The sequence below is a fragment of the Oncorhynchus mykiss genome, chromosome 26 (assembly GCF_057628025.1).
Source record: "Oncorhynchus mykiss isolate SJ-2025 chromosome 26, ASM5762802v1, whole genome shotgun sequence".
In the NCBI taxonomy this organism is placed as follows: Eukaryota; Metazoa; Chordata; class Actinopteri; order Salmoniformes; family Salmonidae; genus Oncorhynchus; species Oncorhynchus mykiss.
Genome location: NC_143047.1, coordinates 7449378 through 7463260, shown reverse-complemented (window position 1 = coordinate 7463260; position 13883 = coordinate 7449378). Strand labels below are relative to the sequence as shown.

The following is a 13883-nucleotide window of genomic DNA, read 5'->3' as shown; positions in this document are numbered from 1 at the left end:
AGGGAGCAGCCCCCTATCCACATCGATGGGACAGTAGTGGAGAAGGTGGAAAGTTTTAAGTTCCTCAGCATACACATCACGGACAAACTGAAATGGTCTACCCACACAGACAGCGTGGTGAAGAAGGCGCAGCAGCGCCTCTTCAACCTCAGGAGGCTGAAGAAATTTGGCTTGTCACCAAAAACACTCACAAACTTTTACAGGTGCACAATCGAGAGCATCCTGTCGGGCTGTATCACCACCTGGTACGGCAACTGCTCCGCCCACAACCATAAGGCTCTCCAGAGGGTAATGAGGTCTGCACAACACATCACCGGGGGCAAACTACCTGCCCTCCAGGACACCTACACCACCCGATGTCACAGGAAGGCCAAAAAGATCATCAAGGATAACAACCACCTGAGCCACTGCCTGTTCACTCCGCTATCATCCAGAAGGCGAGGTCAGTACAGGTGCATCAAAGCGGGGCCCAAGAGACTGAAAAACAGCTTCTATCTCAAGGTCATCAGACTGTTAAATAGCCATCACTAACACTGTGTGGCTGCTGACCAAAATACTGACTCATCTCTAGCCACTTTAATAATAAAAAATTGGATGTAATAAATGTATCACCAGCCACTTTAAACAATGGCACTTTATATAATGTTTACATACCCTACATTACTCCTCTCATATGTATATACTGTACTCTATACCATCTACTGCATCTTGCCTATGCCGTTCAGCCATCGCTCATCCATATCTTTTTATGTACATATTCTTATTCATTCCTTTACACTTGTGTGTATAAGGTAGTTGTTGTGAAAATGTTAGATTACTTGTTAGATATTACTGCACGGTTGGAACTAGAAGCACAAGCATTTCGTTACACTTGCATTAACATCTGCTAACCATGTGTATGTGACAAATAACATTTGATTTGATTTAGGGAACAGGGTGCAATTTGCAATGCAGCCTCAGTGTCGTAATCCTTTCAAGAGTTTATTTGCTGAGAAAAATAAAACTCTCCAAGGCTCTAGTCTATTCATTGTGAGGCCAGGCTGCCGTCACCTTTCAATAGATGAGTATAATAAAGTGTGTTGGTTATACTTGAGCACTTACTTTTGTTAAATTGGTCTGCTGATGTGTGTTATGCTATGTCTGATGTCCTTGTGGTAAAATGAAAACTAACAAAAGCAGCAAAAAAAGTAACTATCAAAAGTAAACGATGGCAGTTCTATATATTTTTCCAAACAATGTCAATGTAGCCTACCATCTTTTAAATTGAAAAGCACATGCTTGACAGAAAGTATAATGATGAAACCTTCATTATGACATATTTTTGTGATATGCTAGTGTGGCTATTGGAAAAATGCTTTGTATTCTCCAATGAATCTCATGGAGATAATAGAATAAAACATGAAAAAACATAACCTCACTAATACAAGTACTAATACAAGTACAAGACGTTTTTGTTGTAAGTTATTGCCATGTTACAAATTACCACTCAACCTTATTACTTAGAATTTCAACACATATCAGGCACGAAACACCACAGCAATTAGCACTGTCAAATCTTGATCTATTTTCCCCTCAATGATCAGTTCAGTTATCAAATCTCTAATTGTTTTTTTACCCTGTTTTCTCCCCAATTTCATGGTATACAATTGGTAGTTACAGTCTTGTCTCATCGCTGCAACTCCCGTACGGATCAGGAAGAGTCGAAGGTCGAGAGCCTCCGAAATACAACCCAACCCAAGCCAAACTGCACTGCTTCTTGACACAATGCCCACTTAACCCGGAAGTTGCACCAACGTGTCGGAGGACACACTGTGCACCTGGCTACCGACTCAGCGTGCACTGCACCCGGTCCGCCACAGGAGTCACTAGTGCTCGATGGAACAAGGACATCCCTGCCGGCCAAACCCTCCCCTAATCCTGATGACACTGGGTCAATTGTGCGCTGCCCCATTGGTCTCCCGGTCGCGGACGAGCCTGGACTCGAACCCAGAATCTCTAGTGGCACAGCTAGCATTGCGATGTAGTGCCTTAGACCACTGCGCCACTCGGGAAGCCCCTAATTGTTTTTGTAATGAAAGCAGAGGGTTAGAGCTGTCTCTTTTGAAATCGATGTGAAGGCTCAAGATGATTCGTCAGTCGCTGCGAAAAAGCCTTTTCGTCTTCCAATCACATCGACACAGTGGTTCAACCGGCTAGGCGTTCTGGAAGAATGTCAAGGCTGATACTAATGATGGGCTTTTGCTCTGCGATACGTTTGATGGTCGGTCCCATGGGGCCAGTAATTGACCCACCTGCTGCGCTGGTGTCATAAACTTTATTTAAAACCTAGGTTTAAAGGCTAAATTAACAGACAGTTGTTTGAAGTAAATAAAATGATATGGTTTGTTATACGATGTGAGACTTGTTCTTATCAACCAGAGACAATTTTGACTTGAAATAGTGTTTTTAAATGGGAAGATGGAGTTTGGAGTTATGAATGTGTGGTTCCAATGACTGGGTTGAAGCATGGTGCTGGTTGTGGGTTTGATTCCCGCACGGCCGCATATACTGAATGTCGTCATACCCTGATCTGTTTCACCCGTCTGTGTGCTCGTCTCCACTCCCCACCAGGTATCTCCCCTCATTATCCACAGTGTATTTATACCTGTGTTCTCTGTCTGTTGCAATTTCGTCACGCGTTTTTCCCACGCTCCTGTCTTTTTCTAGTTCCTGTTTTCTAACTTTCCCGGTTTTTGACCATTCTGCCTGCCCTGACCCTGCCTGTTGTTCTGTACCTTGTGACACCACCCTGGATTACTGACACTGAGCCTGCCTGCCGTTCTGTACTTTTCGGACTCTGCTCTGGACTACTGACCTCTGCCTGCTCTTGACCTGTCATTTGCCTGGCCCCCTGTTTTTGTAATACAACTTTGTTACTTTAAAACTGTCTGAATCTGGGTCTTCTCCTGAGACTTGACAAATATACACAATGTGTCACTGTCTGTTGAGGTTGACATTTGTATGTTGCTTTGGATAAAAGCATCTGCTAAATTGTAAAAGTGTGAATATAACATGATGCTTACAGCAGAAATGTGAATGTTTATATACTAATTATCAAGGGTATTTTTGTCATCAAGAGTGGCAGATACTCACGCTCAGCAACAGCGGACGACTTTCTTTGACAGCTCCGACACAGCCGAGGCAACCAATCACCATGATGATGGTCCCTACCACAATGAGTAGATTGGCTGCTGAGAGGGATGGGAGGGATGAGGAGAGTGTGGCAAAGTTGCCCTGGGTCACTGACAGCCATACCCCCACGCCCAGTATTCCACAACCCCCCAACTGTCAGAGAAAGAATGAGATAGAGATAGACAAAAGAAGAAGGAAAGACAAAATAGAAAAAGTGAGTAGCATATAAAAAAAAACACACAACATAAAATACTTTGGGATTATTTGGTGCACACATATACATTTACACACAACACAACACACACGAATCCCAAGGTGATGCCAGGAAATGCATTGCCCGGCATGCTCAACCAAGACAGGGAGACTCGATTTGCGTGGTTAAATATGTGATTATTGTTTTTCTCCCTAACTTCTATCCCAACTGTACAACCACACCAGATCGGTTTTAAATCAGCTCGAGGTCAAAGTAGGGCAGGTCATGAATAAAACTGCTCTGAAGCACGGTGTACTGCCGCTCCAATCACTTAGACAGGTTGGTGCAAGTCATCCATCACCCTCCACCATGATCAGAATACTAGAACAGCTAGAAATTAGAGGATGATTATACTGCTGTCTCTCCTCATACAAGCCTATCATCATACCCCTGAGAGAGAAGTCAGAAGGGAATGAGAGAGAGAGAGAGAGAGAGAGAGAGAGAGAGAGAGAGAGAGAGAGAGAGAGAGAGAGAGAGAGAGAGAGGACAAGGAAATTGATAGACACAGAGACAGACAGACAGACAAGGGTACTGCAGTAATGTACATGAAATAACAATGACAAGGTAAAACAGATATGATACATGCTCCAATGCCCTATTTTATTGACACATAGCGCTTTATATACGTACATACCACATGCTCTGTGCCTCAGTCGATACAATGTCATACTTAAAATTAGAGGTCAACCGATTACGATTTTTCAACACTGATACCGATTATTGGACGACCAAAAAAAGCTGATACCGATTAATCGGCCAATTTATTTATTATTTGTAATAATGACAATTACAACAATACTGAATGAACACTTTTATTTTAACTTAATATAATACATCAATAAAATCAATTTAGCCTCAAATAAATAATGAAACATGTTCAATTTGGTTTAAATAATACAAAAACAAAGTGTCGGAGAAGAAAGTAAAAGTGCAGTATGTGCCATGTAAAAAAGCTAACGTTTAAGTTCCTTGCTCAGAACATGAGAACATATGAAAGCTGGTGGTTCCTTTTAACATGAGTCTTCAATATTCCAAGGTAAGAAGTTTTAGGTTGTAGTTATTATAGGAATTATAGGATTATTTATCTCTATACCATTTGTACTTCATATACCTTTGACTAGTGGATGTTCTTATAGGCACTTTAGTATTGCCAGTGTAACAGTATAGCTTCCGTCCCTCTCCTCGCCCCTACCTGGGCTGAAACCAGGAACACATCGAAAACAGCCACCCTCGAAGCATCATTACCCATCGCGCCATAAAAGCCACGGCCCTTGCAGAGCAACTACTTCAAGGTCTCAGAGCGAGTGACGTTTGAAACGCTATTAGCGCGCACCCCGCTAACTAGCTAGCCATTTCACATCAGTTACACCAGCCTAATCTCGGGAGTTGATAGGCTTGAAGTCATACATTGCGAAGAGCTGCAGGCAAATCCACGAAAGTGCTGTTTGAATGAATGCTTACGAGCCTGCTGCTGCCTACCACCGCTCAGTCAGACTGCTCTATCAAATATCAAATCATAGACTTAATTATAACATAATAACACACAGAAATACGAGCCTTAGGTCATTAATATGGTCAAACCCGGAAACTATCATTTCGAAAACAAAACATTTATTCTTTGTGAAATATGGAAATAAATATTGCTGTTACATTGTACAACCTTCAATGTTATGTCATAATTATGTACAATTCTGGCAAATGAATTACGGTCTTTGTTAGGAAGAAATGGTCTTCACACAGTTCACAACGAGCCAGGTGGCCCAAACTGCTGCCTATACCCTGACTGCTTGCACGGAACGCAAGAGAAGTGACACAATTTCCCCAGTTAAAAGAAAGTCATGTTAGCAGGCAATATTAACTAAATATGCAGGTTTAAAAATATATACTTGTGTATTGATTTTAAAGAAAGGCATTGATGTTTATGGTTAGGTACACATTGGTGCAACGATAGTGCTAGTTTCACAAATACGCTTGTTAAATCATCACCCGTTTGGAGAAGTAGGCTGTGATTCAATGAGAAATTAACAGGCACCGCATCGATTATATGCAATGCAGGACACGCTAGATAAACAAGTAATATCATCAACCATGTGTAGTTAATGAAGTGATTGTGTTAAGGTTGATTGTTTTTTTATGAGATAAGTTTAATGCTAGCTAGCAATTTACCTTGGCTTCTTGCTGCACTCGCGTAACAGGTAGTCAGTCTGCCACACAGGCTCCTCATGGAGTGCAATGTAAGGCAGGTGGTTAGAGCGTTGGACTAGTAACCGGACGGTTGTAAGATTGAATCGCCGAGCTGACAAGGTAAAAATCTGTCGTTCTGCCCCCGAACCCACCATTCCTAGGCCGTCATTGAAAATAAGAATCTGTTCTTAACTGACTTGCCTAGTTAAAAATAGATTTTTTAAAAATAATATTAAAATGTAAAAAGAAATTGGCCACAATCGGTGTCCAAAAATGCAGATTACCGATTGTTATGAAAAAAAAAAACTTAAAATCGTCCCTAATTAATCTACTTAAAATATCGCATGTTCTGTGCCTCAGTTAGTACAACATCTCCATAACATGCTTTTGCTGAGAGGGCCTCATACTGACATCTACAGTATGTGGGCTGCCCTCTAACCCTGAACTGTGACGGAGAGACTAGAGAGATGTACAGATCAGAACGCCAGTCAGCGCCACAGGGTTGATAATTTCCTTATCTCGGGAGTCTTCGAAGAACTCCCGTCTGCCCTCCTTGAGACTACACTTCCCTCTTTTCATGGTTCATGAATCCATGGTGTTCTATGTGAGACACGTCTTGTATCCCAAATGGCACCCTATTCCCTATATAGTGCACTACTTTTGACCAGTGCTCTATGTGACCAGGTCAAAAGTAGTGCACTACATAGGGAACAGGGTGCCATTTGCGATGCAACCTCAGTGCCGTAATCCTTTTAAGAGTTTATTTGCTGAGAAAAAGAAAACTCTCCAAGGCTCTAGTCTATTCATTGTGAAGCCAGACTGCCGTCCCTTTCAATAGATGAGTATAATACAGTGTGTTGGTTATACTTGAGCACTTACTTTTGTTAAATTGGTCTGCTGACGACAGTGTTATGATGTCTGATGTCCTTGTGGTAAAATGGGAAAAAGCAACAAAAAAGTAACTATCAAAAGTAAACGATGGCAGTTCTATATCTATTTCCAAACAATGTCAATGTAGCCTACCATCTTTTAAATTGAAAAGCACATGCTTGACAGAAAGTATAATGATGAAACCTTCATTATGACATATTTTAGCCAGCAGATGAGCTGTGCCAACTCAAGTTTTGATAAGGGCATGGCATCATGAACACAACACAAAATTACTTTCAACTGGTTATTTTATTGCCTGGAATATAATCTGCCAGTCTATGTCTTAGTGGTGTAGAAATTGTCACACCCTGATCTGTTTCACCTGCCTTTGTGCTTGTCTCCACCCCCCACCAGGTGTCTCCCATCTCCCCTCATTATCCCCAATGTATTTATACCTGTGTTCTCTGTTTGTCTGTTGCCAGTTTGTTTTGTTTGTTAAGTCTACCAGTGGTTTTCCGCTGCCTCCTGTCTTTTCTATAGTTCCTGTTTTTGACCATTCTACCTGCCATCCTGTACCTTGACACACCACACTCGATTACTGACCTCTGCCTGCCCTTGACCTGTCGTTTTGCTTGCCCTGTCATTTTGCCTGCCCCCTGTTCTAGTAATACACTTTTGTTTGCATCTGGGTCTTCCCTAAAACATTTTTTTAAATGTCATCTTTATTTAACCAGGTAGGCTAGTTGAGAACAAGTTCTCATTAACAACTGCGACCTGGCCAAAATAAAGCAAAGCAGTGCGACAAAAACAACACAGAGGTACAGATGGGAAAGGTAAACATACAATCAATAACACAATAGAAAAATCAGTGAGTGCAAATGAAGTAAGGAGGTAAGGCAATAAATAGGCCAATAGTGGCGAAGTAATTACAATTTAGCAATTTACACTGGAGTGATATATGTGCAGATGAGGATGTGCAAGTAGAAATACTGGTGTGCAAAAGAGCAGAAAAACAAATATGGGGAAGAAGTAGGTAGTTGGATGGACTATTTACAGATGGGCTGTGTACAGCTGCAGCGATCGGTAAGCTGTTCTGACAGCTGACGCTTCAAGTTAGTGAGGGAGATACAGTTGAAGTCGGAAGTTTACATACACCTTAGTCAAAAACATTTAAACTCCGTTTTTCACAATTCCTGACATTTAATCCAAGTAAAAATTCCCTGTCTTAGGTCAGTTAGGATCACCACTTTATTGTAAGAATGTGAAATGTCAGAATAATAGTTTTTATTTCTTTCATCACATTCCCAGTGGGTCAGAAGTTTACATACACACAATCAGTATTTTGTAGCATTGCCTTTACATTGTTTAACTTGGGTAAAATGTTTCAGGTAGCCTTCAACAAGCCCTGACAGAGCTGGTGTAACTGAGTCAGGTTTGTAGGCCTCCTTGCGAGATGACATCAAGGTTTTTATTGACTATTCAATTCTGGACAGGTTGCATCCCGCATCATCAGGTTCAATCTGAACTTGATGAAACGTCAAAGTTGTTGATCACCGGAAGTCGTTTCTTGTCAGCAGCTAAGAACAATTCACCATACTTAAAGGCTATAGGCTACATCTCAGCAGTCCTGGAACTTCAACAGAAACCCAGTACACTTATAATCGGATTTAGATGTGTATTAAAACTAATTGTTTATTCGGCATGGAAAATATTGCAAATGTAATTATGGAGAACTTCTGCATAATTACCGGTGATTAATTGGACAAATTTATCAAATCAGTAAGGGACTCATCCTATTGAATCTCTCACCAGCAGTGAGTTGGTTCAACACCAACACCAAAATGATTAGTGAGTGAGTGAGCAGATTGTTCATTCTTTGTTAAGTGGGTTGGAAGAGGGAGCTGACTCGCTCCGAGGCCTTCTGGTGTCTATAGCTAAAACTTGGGCCAAACAAACTGTTTTTTTAGCCTCTTCCTAAATCTGACAATGATATGACAATCACCATAGAAGTTGGCAAGACCGCACAATCGGATCTGGGACCAGGCTACTGATTTGTATCTTCTTACATATCAGTAATCATAACATCATCTCTATCCTCCAGATGTTGTGTTATAGATCTCTATCCAGGAGTCCCCACAGTAATGCTGTATTATCTGTCAAATGTTGCCCTCCGCTCTGTGACATCTCCCACAATCTGCTTGTATATGTGGGAGTTAGAATAGATAAAGGGAAAATGCTTTCAAGTCTGCATCTATGGTTTGTTGTGCTAGTGGGTAAATCTGCCATTTAAATCCAGGTCTCAGATATTGGAATTGAGACACTCCTATTCTCAAGCAATGTAAGAAAGCACCAAAGGAGCACGTGTTTCAGGATGTGATTTGGTGTCGTCATAAAAAATGTAAAAGTGTGGTGGTAATTTATGCCAGAAGAAAGCAAAGCCAGTAAAGCTCTCAGCATTTTAATGTTTTAAACAAAAAACAATGACTATATGGACTCTGCAGCCGATGCAAAGCAATATACAGTAATCTCCCTGTAGAGTAGAGCCAAGGTTCATAAAAATAATACTCTATAATATTAATACCCCCCCCCCCCCCAAAAAAAAATTAAAAAAAATGGAGGCACACAGGAGATCATCTGATGAAAACACAGCCTGAGAGCCAGTGGAGCTCTTGAACACCTCCTGGTAGTGCTAGTGAGCTTGCTTACATCCCCCTAGTACTGTCTTGAAAAGCTAAAGGGTCTTGAATATTAAGATGCTCTCATCCCCAGTACTATAATGTTTCCCCTTCATGTTGAATAGAGAGCTCTCAGCTGGTAGCTAGCCTCCTCATTACCATATTCCAGTGGGGGCTACACATTGGCGGTGGAGGAGGTCATTCACCTCACATACAATGTAGAGCGTTCTGAGACCTTGGTCGAACGTAAAAATGCAATTTATCACTCAGGTCGGCGGTTCGTTCAAGACTGAGGGCCCAATTCAATCTAAATCTAAACGCTTGTCTTTAACAAGAACGCAATCCAGGAGGAGGAGGATGCATTGCATCTTGAGACCATAGCTTTTTCAGAAGTATAGCCAAGTGGGGGTTTGAAACTGATTGAGAGTGTTTAATAGTCACAAGGTGGCAGGTGTGATTGCAGCAGACAGAGAAAAGCTTAGGCTTCGAGCTCCAACATGCAGGACTAGTGAAATAAAATAATGAAAATGGTCATACACAACAATAGAAATAGCACTATATACTTAATAGTAACTGTGGCAGTGATGACCAAATACAATTGAAGTCAGAAGTTTACATACACCTTAATCAAATACATTTAAACTCAGTTTTTCACAATTCCTGTCATTTAAACCTAGTCTTAGGTCAGTTAGGATCACCACTTTATTTTAAGAATGTGAAATGTCAGAATAATAGTAGAGGGAATCATTTATTCCCCCCTGACAGAGCTGGTGTAACTGAGTCAGGTTTGTAGGCCTCCTTGCTCGCACACACTTTTTCAGTTCTGCCCACAAATGTTCTATAGGGTTGAAGTCAGAGCTTTGTGTTGGCCACTCCAATACCTTGACCTTGTTGTCCTTAAGCCATGTTGCCACAACTTTGGAAGTATGCTTGGGGCCATTGTCCATTTGGAAGATCCATTTGTTATCAAGCTTTAACTTCCTAACTGATGTCTTGCTTCAACATATCCACAATTTTCCTCCCTCATGACGCCATCTATTTTGTGAAGTGCACCAGGCTCTCCTTCAGCAAAGCACCCCCACAACATGATAATGTGCTTCACGGTTGGGATGGTGTTCTTCGGCTTGCAAGCTTCCCCTTGTTTCCTCCAAACATAATGATGGTCATTAAGGCCAAATAGTTATATTTTTGTTTCATCAAACTTATTTTCCACCATTATTTGCAAATAAATTCATAAAAAACCCTACAATGTGATTTCTGGATTTTTTTTCTCATTTTGTCTGTCATAGTTGAAGTGTACGTACCCATGATGAAAATTACAGGCTTCTCTCATCTTTTTAAGTGGGAGAACTTGCACAATTGGTGGCTGACTAAATATTTTTTTGCCCCACTGTAGATACTTTTGTACCGGTTTCCTCTAGCATCTTCACAAGGTCTTTTTCTGTTGTTGTAAGTGAGAATTGAGGGTGTGTGTGGGGGGGGGATGTCCATTGGGGGGAATAGTGGGGGATGTACATGGGGGGGGAGTAGCAGGGGGAGGGTAGATGACTATTCAGCAGCCTGATGGTCTGAGGTTTGAATTTTATGAAATGTAATGTAACCTTTAACTAGGCAAGTCAATGAAGAACAAATTCTTATTTGCAATGACGGCCTATCCTGGCCAAACCCGGACGACGCTGGGCCAACTGTGCGCCGCCCTATGGAACTCCCAATCACAGCCGGATGTGATAAACTATTGGCCAGTCTTTCAGTTTTGATGCTCTTGTACTGTGTGCGTCTGAGTGATTGAAGCTGGGAGAACAGGTCATGGCTTAGGTGGCTGGGGTCCTTGATGATCTTCTTGGCCTTCCTGTGAAACCTGGTGATGTAGGTGTCCTGTAGGGCAAGCACTGTGCACCCAATGGTGCTGCACGTATCACCCTGTGAAGAGCCTTGCGGTCCGCGGCGGTGGAGTTGCCGCATCAGGCTCCGGTGCAGCCCGATAGTATGCCCTAGATGGAGCTCCTGTAGAACACTGTGAGGGCCCTAGGGGACAGGCCACATTTCTTCATCATCCTGAGGTTGAAGAGTCGGTGTCATGCCTTCTTCACTATGGTGTACATGTGGTTAGACCATTTCAGGTTCTGTGAACACAAGTACACAGCGGTGGTGCATAATATGTGTCAAGCCTCTGATGAAATTCCACCGAGTTCCACAGCTTCTTGAGTTGATGCAGTTGTAGGTTGTAGGCCTATTAGAGAAGAAAGCTCATCTCTTCACACTGATGCTGTGATCTCGGCAGATGGGAAGAGCTCCAACAAGCATGGTTTACAGAAGGCGGGGTACGATTGTCTCTTTTGGAGCACGGCACCAAACAAAATAACACAGCCCCTGCAAAACCCTATAAATAAACTGTGGCTGTTAGAAAGAGGGAGCGAGGATGAAATAGAGATTGAGAGGAAGAAAGATGGAGAGAGAGATGGGAAGGGAAGGAAAGAGAGCGAGGGAGGGAAAGGAGGAAAGAGAGAGGGGAGGGGAGGGTTGAGAAAGAAAGAAGCACGCAAATGGTAATCAATAATGCTCTCATCTCTAGGGGATTCTCCCTTGTTCCTCCTCTACTTCCTACTCCTATCCCCTTGTTCCAATAGCAGGTACCATACACAAACACACATGGCTCACACATGCACAATCACGGCTCACACACACACAATAGCATGTACTGTACACACGGCAAAAGCACACACTCACACCCACAAGGCTCACACACAGGTACCCCAGAGTCTAGGCTCATTCTATCGACTCTGCTTGGAGAGAACAGTGATTTGTTGTGGTAGCTGCCAAGTTCGTCAGACCTTGTCACACTCCCCCTTAACAGCAATCAACTCTGTTCATGTCACTCAGCAAAGGCCCGGGTCTCTGGCATTAATATGCTAGGATAATTTTGCTAACATTGTGTTTAAGCTAGCTCGTAAACCATTGGAAATACACTGAACAAGAATATAAATGCCAAATGCAACAATTTCAATGTTGCAATGTTGCAATGAGTTACAGCTCATATGAGGAAACCAGTCCATTTAAATAAATTAATTAGGCCCTAATCTATGGATTTCACATGACTGGGTATATAGTTATGCCTTTGTTGGTCATAGATACCAACAACAACAAAAAGGTAGGACCATTTGCCCCATGCGGCGCGACACATCTCCTTCACATAGAGTTGATCCGGCTGTTGATTGTGGCCTGTGGAATGTTGACCCCCTCCACTTCAATGGCTGTGTGAAGTTGCTGGATAATGGCAGGAACTGGAACATGCTGTCGTACACATGTCTGGTGAGTAGGCAGGCCTGGAACATTTTCAGCTTCCAGGAATTGCGTACAGATCCTTGCGACATGGGGGCCGTGCATTATCATGCTGTAACATGAGGTCATTGTGGCGGGTGAATGGCACGACAATGGGCCTCAGGATCTCGTCACGGTATTTCTGTGCATTCGAAGGTTTTGCATTTGCACACGGAAGTCGGTTACGACGCCAAACTGCAGTCCGGTCAAGACCCCGGTGAGAACAACGAGCACGCAGGACAACGAGCACGCAGGTGAGCTTCCCAGAGACAGAATTGCTGCACAAACTGTCAGAATCATTGGTTGTGCAAACCCACAGTTTTATCAGCTGTACTGGCGGCTGGTCTCAGAAGAAGACGGATGTGGAGGTCCTAGGCTGCGTGGTTACAGGTGGTCTGCAGTTGTGAGGCCGGTTGGACGTACTCCCAAATGCTCTAAAACGACGTTGGAGGCGGCTTATGGTAGAGAAATTAACATTCAATTATCTGGCAACAGATCTGGTGGGCATTCCTGATGTCAAATCAAATCAAAATGTACTTGTCACATGCGCCGAATACAAAAGGTGTAGATCTTACAGTGAAATGATCACTTACAAGCACTTAACCAACAATGCTTTAAAAAGTTAAGAAAAAAAAAAGTGTTAAGGAAAAAAAAGATAAGGAAAAATAGAAAATAAAAGTAGCAGTAAAATAACAATAGTGATGCTATATACAAGGGGTACTGGTAGAGATCCAATGTGCGGAGGCACCGGTTAGTCGGGATAATTGAGGTAATATGTACATGTAGGTAGAGTTAAAGTGGCTATGCATAGATAATAAACAGAGAGTAGCACCAGCGTAGAAGAGGGGTCTGGATAGCCCTTTGACCAGCTGTTCAAGAGTCTTATGGCTTGGGGGTAGAAGCTGTTAAGAAGCCTTTTGGACCTAGACTTGGCGCTCCGGTACCGCTTGCCATTGCCGTAGCAGAGAGAACAGTCTATGACTAGGGTGTCTGGGGTTTTTGACAATTTTTAGGGCCTTCCTCTGACACCGCCTGGTAAGAATGTCTACAAAAAGTCTACCACACAACCTTTAAAAAAAGTAACATCAGAAGCTATTTACTGTACTTGCCAATCAAATTTCAAACACAAATGTGACACTCTTTTCTTTCCAGATTTCTTTCATCCTCTTCGATAAGGGTTCCATATGGCCCGGACTCAGACGTACTCTCTGTGTGCCTGAGAGATAAAGGCATCATGGATGACACACATTAGTGACATGACGGGGGATGAGATTTTCTCAGGGTTGAGCCAACAATGAGTGTATGAGATCAAACAGCAGGGGAAGAAAGAAAGAAAGAAGCAACAGCACAGATAGAACAATGAGTCAGACATTTCCCCGAATGTGTAAATGTGAATCATCTGGTTGCCGTTT

General features: G+C 42.5%; 1 protein-coding gene across 6 annotated transcripts in view; it reads right to left on the bottom strand.

Annotated features, from left to right (window-relative positions):
* LOC110506293 (tetraspanin-4) overlaps positions 1-13883 on the bottom strand; it is a 116066-nt gene that overhangs the window by 36524 nt on the left and 65659 nt on the right. For all 6 annotated transcript variants that reach the window (XM_021585758.3, XM_090221789.1, XM_021585759.3 and 3 more), the window contains one exon: positions 3133-3324. In XM_021585758.3, coding sequence (XP_021441433.1) covers positions 3133-3324 — 192 coding nt within the window. The remainder of the gene's footprint in view (positions 1-3132; positions 3325-13883) is intronic.